Source organism: Panulirus ornatus, chromosome 55 (assembly GCF_036320965.1).
Source record: "Panulirus ornatus isolate Po-2019 chromosome 55, ASM3632096v1, whole genome shotgun sequence".
NCBI classification, from domain to species: Eukaryota; Metazoa; Arthropoda; class Malacostraca; order Decapoda; family Palinuridae; genus Panulirus; species Panulirus ornatus.
This window is the reverse complement of record NC_092278.1, coordinates 32,584,700-32,594,600: the sequence shown is the minus strand read 5'-3', so window position 1 is coordinate 32,594,600 and position 9,901 is coordinate 32,584,700. Positions and strand designations below refer to the sequence as shown.

At 50.0% G+C, this 9,901-nt stretch overlaps 1 protein-coding gene across 1 annotated transcript in view; it reads left to right on the top strand.

The window, feature by feature from the left end:
• LOC139765647 (uncharacterized) overlaps positions 1–9,554 on the top strand; it is a 138,250-nt gene extending 128,696 nt beyond the window's left edge. The window contains exons 2-3 of the mRNA XM_071693342.1: positions 1,803–2,077; positions 6,872–9,554. Of these exons, the coding sequence (XP_071549443.1) occupies positions 1,819–2,077; positions 6,872–9,552 (2,940 nt within the window). The 5' untranslated portion in view covers positions 1,803–1,818 and the 3' untranslated portion in view covers positions 9,553–9,554. The remainder of the gene's footprint in view (positions 1–1,802; positions 2,078–6,871) is intronic.
• The last annotated feature ends 347 nt before the right edge of the window (positions 9,555–9,901 follow it).

The following is a 9,901-nucleotide window of genomic DNA, read 5'->3' as shown; positions in this document are numbered from 1 at the left end:
CCCTTGCAACTGGTATAAGAGACTCCGGTGGTCCTCGCTGACCAAACACCCTTTCCCTCACCTCAATAAAGGATTAGATCTAATGTGAATCAAATATCCGAGAACAGGATACGAGAGGACAAATGTTCTCTTAATTATGGCTGGATTTGGATAATGTCATGGTAGGCTGGTGAAGCCCCTCCTCGAGTTATAATTTGAATACAGGAGGCATTGTATGGCTGCTCTACCCACGTTATTGTGCTCGTAATGAGGTCACATCATCATGACATCATTAGCAAGGCAATATGTAAGCGTGTGTGTGTGTGTGTGTGTGTGTGTGTGTGTTCTGGCGATGCCCCACGTACATGGCTGTGGCGGTAAGAACCACCCGTACGTGACCTGATTCGTAACTGTTGGGACGAGGCTTGCCTGTCCGTACATGGGTGGTGGTTGGGCAGTAATACCCACGTATGGCACACATAGATTTAAGTGCGTGAGAGTTCCCATATGCATAATTGTCGCAGTGAGGCTTAGCGGCCGTGGAGGGGAAGCCAGCCCAGGCCCGCCTCCTCCCTCGACCCACGCGCACCTCACACACACACACACACACACACACACACACACACGTCTACGTCAGCAACGACAAATCCCTCGGGTATATCTTGTTGTGGTGTATGATCCAATTGTGTACGGCCGTGTCCCCTCCTCCCGCAGGTGCCGTTGTGTGTGTGTGTGTGTGTGTGTGTTAGAGAGCGAGAGAGAGAGAGAGAGAGAGAGAGAGAGAGAGAGAGAGAGAGAGAGAGAGAGAGAGAGAGAGAGAGAGAGAGAGAGAGTTTTGACACACCAGACGATGAGAACTATAATGTGCAAATATCAGACCTTCAGTCTTATTAGAGAGGGAAATTTGATAGACGTCCCTCGAGCAAGAGAACACAAGAACCATACGATACAGAGGGTTCCATAGCAAAGAGGGATCCCATACGGTGCTTTACACTGTGAGGCTCACTGTGAGAGGATGGAAAGAGCGGACATGATACAACAACAATGGGAATGTAGACTGAACACTGACTGAGAATGTTTAAACTGAGGATAACTTCCAGCTGAGGAAAGAACAGTCTATACTCTGCTTCAGAGTACTGAGGCAAAACGTTATGTGTCTCAAGCCTCACTGTTGTATTGGCCTTTGCTTTACCTCTTAAGACAGACATCTTTAAGTTCAAAGTGTGAAGACCAGCCATACGAGGATGAGCCGTTATATTCTCTAGTTTCCTTGCAGGGCAAAACTAGAGAAAATTATCTTCCTCCTCTCGTCTGTCCTTCAAGTGATTACCATTCCAATTTCAGAGAGTAAGATCTACACAAGAGAAGCTCAAAGCAATTCCCTTTGCTTTTTCACCCTTCTCTGTATATTTGTTTCTCATTTTGCTTGTAACCATTTCAGTGAACTTGGCTTTCAATCTGGACATCCTTCTGCCCTTGTCAAGTCTCCTATGATGGAGAAGACGGTGATATTCCTGATCTCAGACCTCTTAATTATATCATAAATCCCAGTGTTGTGTATATATATATATATATATATATATATATATATATATATATATATATATATATATATATATATATATATATATATATATATATATATATATATATATATATGTTTTAAGCTGTGATAATGTGTAGAGTATTTGCTCATGACAGATACACAGTCCACATTTAAGGTTTTGTTTAGATAGAATAGATATTCATGTTAAAGATTGAACTACCTGGAAGGGTAGAGCTTAATGTTCAAGGTGGTGATGGTGTCTCGTGTTCCCCTGCAGGGTGTGGCGATGTGTGATGGTGAGGCGTGTCGGCCGTGTGGTGGTGGCGGCGGCAGGAGCGGTGGCTGGTGCAGTAGGGGCGGCCCTTCTGGTGGTGGTGGCGGCGGCTGCGGCGACCACAGTGGTGGTGACAATGGCGGGTGGTGTGGCCGCTCACAGCCCCTGCCCCGTCAGCGAGTACACCTGCGAGAACCTACGCTGTGTGCCCAAGGACCGCGTCTGCAACGGCAGGGACGACTGTGGCGACAACTCCGACGAGAAGCCCAACTGCACTCGTAGGTCCCTCCCTCCTCCTTCAGGTGTTTTGAGAGCCATGTGTAATCAGAGCCTCCTCTCCCATCCAAACTCTCCTCTTAGCGAGTATCCTCTCTCTCTCTCTCTCTCTCTCTCTCTCTCTCTCTCTCTCTCTCTCTCTCTCTCTCTCTCGCTCCTGAAGGAGTCATGCTTCACGGAGGAGCTTCCCTCAATGCCTTATCTCTGTTCTTAGGTTCCTCCGTATACAAGAGCGATGCTGCTTCCTGTGTCACTTGATAGCCCCGGTATTTCCCCCAGTAGCCTCCCTCCAGTTATGCCCCCAGTCTGATCCCCTTCTGCAATAGCGGCGTCGCTTGTAGCTACCGCCAGCAAGCCAGCCATAACCGTGAGGCACTAGTATAGTACTGCTATGATGAGGCACATAAAGGCCTCAGTGTGTGTGTGTGTGTGTGTGGTTGAGTGAGTGTGTGTGTGTGTAGTGGTGTCTTGCATAGTACCGACCTAATCCCAGTGTGAGCGCTGGTTCCCACCCGTAGTGGTAGATGATGAGGTAGACCTACCATGTATGTGAGCAGTACGTTGGATGGTTTCAAGTGTGTGTCTCGTAGGTTCCTCCTTCTGCAGGAGTGTTACTAAGACCCACGCACACATGCAGGTTCCTCCTTGTTCCTCCTCGACCGAATTCTTGCACACACACCACACACACACACTCACACACACACACACACACACACACACCGCCATAGATCTATCAAAACCTCATTTCTCAGTCACTGACGTACGTACATTGTTCTCACTTAACGCGTTATCGTACATCCGTTATCGTACATCTCGTGCATCAACCAACATCAAAAATATTTCTATTGTTTTACAAAATATATCATCACGTCTGCCCACTGACATACCTCTCTTTTTCTTTCACACTATTCGCCATTTCCCGCGATAGCGAGGTAGCGTTAAGAACAGAGGACTGGGCCTTTGAGGGAGTATCCTCACCTGGCCCCCTTCTCTGTTCCTTCTTTTGGAAAATTAAATATTAAATTCCCTTTTTTCTGTGTCAACATACTTGTGCAACCCGCGCACTGTGCTGTACTGTGAAATTAGAATGTCATACGAATTTTTCTCTATCATACATGAGGCATATCAATCTTCCACACCGGTACCATGAAGAAACCTGCGATTAAAGAGGATTCCACACCGGTACCAAGAAGGATCCTGCGATTAAAGAGGATTCCACACTGGTACCATGAAGAAACCTGCGATTAAAGAGGATTCCACACCGGTACCATGAAGAAACCTGCGATTAAAGAGGATTCCACACCGGTACCATGAAGGATCATGCGATTAAAGAGGATTCCACACCGGTACCATGAAGAAACCTGCGATTAAAGAGGATTCCACACCGGTACCATGAAGAAACCTGCGATTAAAGATGATTCCACACCCGTACCATGAAGGATCCTTCGATTAAAGAGGATTCCACACCGGTACCATGAAGAAACCTGCGATTAAAGAGGATTCCACACCGGTACCAAGAAGGATCCTGCGATTAAAGAGGATTCCACACTGGTACCATGAAGGATCCTTCGATTAAAGAGGATTCCACACCGGTACCATGAAGAAACCTGCGATTAAAGAGGATTCCACACCGGTACCAAGAAGGATCCTGCGATTAAAGAGGATTCCACACTGGTACCATGAAGAAACCTGCGATTAAAGAGGATTCCACACCGGTACCATGAAGAAACCTGCGATTAAAGAGGATTCCACACCGGTACCATGAAGGATCATGCGATTAAAGAGGATTCCACACCGGTACTATGAAGAAACCTGCGATTAAAGAGGATTCCACACTGGTACCATGAAGAAACCTGCGATTAAAGAGGATTCCACACCGGTACCATGAAGAAACCTGCGATTAAAGAGGATTCCACACTGGTACCATGAAGAAGCCTGCGATTAAAGAGGATTCCACACCGGTACCATGAAGGATCCTGCGATTAAAGAGGATTCCACACCGGTACCATGAAGAAACCTGCGATTAAAGAGGATTCCACACCGGTACCATGAAGAAACCTGCGATTAAAGAGGATTCCACACCGGTACCATGAAGGAACCTGCGATTAAAGAGGATTCCACACTGGTACCATGAAGGATCCTGCGATTAAAGAGGATTCCACACTGGTACCATGAAGGATCCTTCGATTAAAGAGGATTCCACACCGGTACCATGAAGAAACCTGCGATTAAAGAGGATTCCACACTGGTACCATGAAGGATCCTGCGATTAAAGAGGATTCCACACTGGTACCATGAAGAAACCTGCGATTAAAGAGGATTCCACACCGGTACCATGAAGGATCCTGCGATTAAAGAGGATTCCACACAGGTACCATGAAGAAACCTGCGATTAAAGAGGATTCCACACCGGTACCATGAAGGATCCTGCGATTAAAGAGGATTCCACACTGGTACCATGAAGAAACCTGCGATTAAAGAGGATTCCACACTGGTACCATGAAGGATCATGCGATTAAAGAGGATTCCACACCGGTACCATGAAGGATCCTGCGATTAAAGAGGATTCCACACCCGTACCATGAAGGATCCTGCGATTAAAGAGGATTCCACACCGGTACCATGAAGAAACCTGCGATTAAAGAGGATTCCACACCCGTACCATGAAGGATCATGCGATTAAAGAGGATTCCACACCGGTACCATGAAGAAACCTGCGATTAAAGAGGATTCCACACCCGTACCATGAAGGATCCTGCGATTAAAGAGGATTCCACACTGGTACCATGAAGAAACCTGCGATTAAAGAGGATTCCACACCGGTACCATGAAGGATCCTGCGATTAAAGAGGATTCCACACTGGTACCATGAAGGATCCTGCGATTAAAGAGGATTCCACACTGGTACCATGAAGGATCCTGCGATTAAAGAGGATTCCACACCGGTACCATGAAGGATCCTGCGATTAAAGAGGATTCCACACCGGTACCATGAAGAAACCTGCGATTAAAGAGGATTCCACACCGGTACCATGAAGGATCCTGCGATTAAAGAGGATTCCACACTGGTACCATGAAGAAACCTACGATTAAGGAGGATTCCACACCGGTACCATGAAGAAACCTGCGATTAAAGAGGATTCCACACCGGTACCATGAAGAAACCTGCGATTAAAGAGGATTCCACACTGGTACCTTTCAAGGCGAAGCTTCTCATGGGATTGGAATGCTTTTCCAGATCTGTGTGGTAGTCAAATGAGAGTCTATGTTAAGGTGAGGCACACGTTAATGTTGACTGGCTCCATTACAACCTTCCATAACCATCACAAGGAGTTGTATACACATTGCTAGTCACAACCATAGACCTGTATTGACAAAAAAGATTGTCATTTTTTTTTCATACATGATTATCAGTCTCTCACGTATTAATTATCAGACCCCTGATGCATCATTATCGTACCTCCGCCACTTACAAGTAATTCGGGGGTTTAGAGAATCATCGTACCTCCGGCAGGAAGCCTAATCACTATAATCTCGGGTTATAAATACAGAGCCAAATAGACGCAGATAATGAAGCCAAGGACACACATCTGGCATTATAATTGAGAAACTGTCGACTGGTCATTGTAAGTTTGATTCCCAAGCCCATCTTGGTGGTACGTGACCTTCTGTTTCTCCTTAATGATCTAAAGTTGATTACCTTATCTATGGCGTTGTTTCTACCTTATCTATGGCGTTGTTTCTGCCACTGATTACCTTATTTATGGCGTTGTTTCTGCCACTGATTACCTTATTTATGGCGTTGTTTCTGCCTTATTTATGGCGTTGTTTCTGCCGCTGATTACCTTATCTATGGCGTTGTTTCTGCCTTATTTATGGCGTTGTTTCTGCCACTGATTACCTTATCTATGGCGTTGTTTCTGCCTTATTTATGGCGTTGTTTCTGCCACTGATTACCTTATCTATGGCGTTGTTTCTGCCTTATTTATGGCGTTGTTTCTGCCACTGATTACCTTATCTATGGCGTTGTTTCTGCCTTATTTATGGCGTTGTTTCTGCCACTGATTACCTTATCTATGGCGTTGTTTCTGCCTTATTTATGGCGTTGTTTCTGCCACTGATTACCTTATTTATGGCGTTTTTTACCTCCTGGTATAGGAAGTTCCTTCTTTTACCCGATTGCAACATCTAACCAAATGATGAATCGCTCAGCCAGATTGACTGACAATACAGCGCCGGACGTATGCTTGTGCATGAGGAATAATACATATGTATATGTATATCCAAACAATTGTACCACTGTGTGAGAGAGGGTCGAACTCGGACCACCGAGAATGGTAGGCAGACGGCTTTACCACGTGACCACCAGTGGGGAGAAAAAAACGTGTACATGTTGCCTGTGTTGGTACACTGCAGCTCTGGCATCATCCCCACCCACCCACACATTGTAGGCCAGGAGGGTGAGACAGGCCGCCTATAGATAGATAGATAGATGGATTGAGGAGAGAGAGAGAGAGAGAGAGAGAGAGAGAGAGAGAGCAACACATTGTGGGCCTGTAGGGTAAGACAGGTCGCCCATAGAGAGAGAGAGAGAGAGAGAGAGAGAGAGAGAGAGAGAGAGAGAGAGAGAGAGAGAGAGCCACACATTGTGGGCCAGTAGGGTAAGACAGGCCGCCCATAGATAGATAGATAGATGGATGAGGAGAGAGAGAGAGAGAGAGAGAGAGAGAGAGAGAGAGAGAGAGAGATCCTACATATCCTGAGAAGTTGTTGGTAAAGACGTCCTTGTGTTTCAGCATGTAACGTGACGTACTACGGGGAGGTGGGACGCAGCTACGAGATAGACGTTCTGGAGTCGGACGCCCTACGACCTCCCTTCACCTGCCACATGACCTTCGTGGCCGCGGGTGACATCTACGGTGACCTGGTGCAGATCGTCTTCCGTGACCTGGTCCTGGGCTCCTTCCGGTCGCACCATGTGTGCGGGTGTCCCAAGGGCCAGCTCTCCGTGAACGAGGCCCATCGCCCCCACATAGGAGGGTTCTGGTGTGGGGGAAGCAGTGACCATAATGTCTACTACAGTGAGACCAGCACCGTCACGGTCACCCTTAAGGTCCCCGCGCCGGAGGAAGACTCCGTCGGGGAGAAGAAAGTGCGACTCCGCCTGCTATACAAGTTCCTGCTGGAGGCAGAGTCCATTGTCCGTTACGGTCCGTGGAACAGCGCCAAGTACCTGGGTGTGCCGCGACCCAAGACGGTCTGTGATCGGATCTTCGACTCTTGTGATCGGCGGAAGTGCCGTGTCCAGTCGCCCAACTACCCTGGCTTCTACCCTCGTAATGTGACGTGCCAGTACGTGATCAGACAGGCTACGGTGCCCCACGGCCGCCACGCCCTTGTGAGCGTTGCCCAGCCGCAGAGAGGCCGTGTTCACATCAAGCACACCGACGCCGCTTGCGACGGGAACCTTCACTTATGGCTGAACGGGGACTGTGACGTCGTGGGAGACACACTCAGCGTCTACGAAATCCAAGGGGAGAGTCAGCGACTGCTGCTGCGCTTCTGCGGCGGTGGGAAGGTGCCTCGCATCACAGCCAGCGGGGCGGAGCTCTTACTTGTCTTCCAGACTTCACCTTTCGACAATTTGTACTTCGACTCCTCAGAAGGTACTCACCCGGGCTTCGAACTCGACGTTGGTGTGGCTTTTGTACCGAAAAACTCATTTTTGTACGCAGACCAGCAGTGCGAGTTCTTAATCTCCAGCTTCGAAGCTGCGCGAGGCCATTTCGAGAACGTGGCCCACTCGCTGCCAAGGGACACTAAGTGTGCGTACAAGTTCCGGGGTAGACCAGACGAGGTGATCTGGTTGTACTTCACCCGCCTCAAGGCTACGTACACTCAGCCACCTTCGCGCGACAGCCCTCACTGCCGGACGCGCGTGATGCTTGTGGAAGGCGCAGACGGCGAGGGAGAAGTTCTGGAGAACACCTGTGGCCCCCTGGGTGTGAGAGTGTGTCACCGGGAACAGCTCGGCCCTGGACGCAACAGGACGAGGCCATGTGGAACGCAGGAGAGCTACCTAACACAGGATTCTCATGCAACGCTCACTATCCACTACTTGCTGCCCTCAACGGTGGCAGACCTACAGTTTCGACTCCACTACGAGTTTGTTTATGCGGGTCCCCGGGCTGCAGCCCTGAACCGTCCTGAGCCCTGCGACAGACACATCAACAGTGAGCGGAGCAAGAAGGGCCTCCTCGCTTCGCCTGCCAACAACCTGCTGTACGGTAAGTTCGGAGCAACGAGGCTCAAATGTAAATATACCTTACAAGGTAAAGCCAACGAAGCGGTGAGGATCACATTCATATATTTTTATGCCCATAACTCGTCTTGTCCAGGACGCGAGTCACCGCTACAGGCGTGTGGGCGACCCAATGCTCTGGAGGGCCGTGGCGCGCGCCTGGAGGTGTCTGAATGGCCCTGGCCAGGAGTGGAGCTCCCGCAGGCCTGCATCTGCCATGGACTATACCTACCAGCAACCTTACTCTCTTATTCGGCCTCTCTCACCATCACATTCACTGTTGTAGGTATGGATGTCTTCGATGATTTCTCGCACTTCAGTTTCGAGCTGGAGTATGAGTTCGTCGAGATAGAGGAATGTGAGGAAGAGAGGGTAGTGGCAGGAGAGGCAGGGACGTTAAGCCTGGCCCTTCGTCCTCCTCCTGGACCTTGCCGAGGTCATCCGTGGCTCCTGCAGCCCAAAGCCGACCGATTTCTGCTAGTGTCCGTACCCGGTAAAGCAATCAGGGGAGGCCTGCAAGTAGCCGCTCACGGCCACTTAGTAGCGGCTGAGGACTCAGTGGCACCCACGGAGTGCCAGAGCTCTGAGCTTCACGTGTACCAACCGGGTAACCCAAGACCGCTCAGTGCAGTGTGTGTGTCTCCCGGAGCAGCTGAGACAGTCCATGTCTTCTCTGAGGGCTTCAACGAACCGCTGTCACTAGACTACCTCGGTGAGGCAGCAAGGTCTCTCGTGGTTGTGCTCCTGAGTCGTCCCGCATATCTCTCTGGCCAGTCCTCACAGCAGCAGTACACGACGGTAGATGTCCGCTGGGTGGAGGCGGCACCTCGCTGGCTTGCCACCAGGTGCGCCACAGAGTGCCCGGCTGTCCACGCTTGTATTAGCGCCTCTCTCTTCTGTGATGGGACGTGGCACTGCCCATCAGGTGCTGATGAAGCCGTGGTGACTTGTCTGATGGCGTTGTCCCCGTGGCTTTGGCTCACATTCGGCCTCGCCGTCGGATGCATATCTGTTCTGTCAGGCTGGTGGGGCTGGACGCTGTGGAGAACGCGACACACACGGAACTCAGCCAGCGGTTGTAGTGAGGAGGTCTTGACCCCCGGGCACCACGAGTCTCCCCCAGAGCCACCGGAATACCCCGACTGCATCGACGTAGACTTCGAGACAACGGTCTGACAATACGCCCCCCGGGGAGACGACCATCCCCCGGGGCTGGCTGCGTTATTAGGTAGACTTGCCGCTCTCATCAATGGCTGGAACAATCCTCACCCTCCCGCCGGCGGCGGCCGGCTACGTCTTGCTCACAATGGCACTCGAAATACTCCCACCTGTCAGCATAACGGGGTCAGGCGTCTACCTGTTCTCCGCCTCCCTAACGGGGCCCATAACCCTGGGGTTCGATTATCCAACGGGACCCACAGCCCTCCGCCGCTCCTCAGCCCACGGAAGGCGAAGGAAGAATTGAAGGCGAAGGACGAGGACAGGAAGCCGTCCCTCAGTCTTGCTTCAGACAAAGCCAACAGCC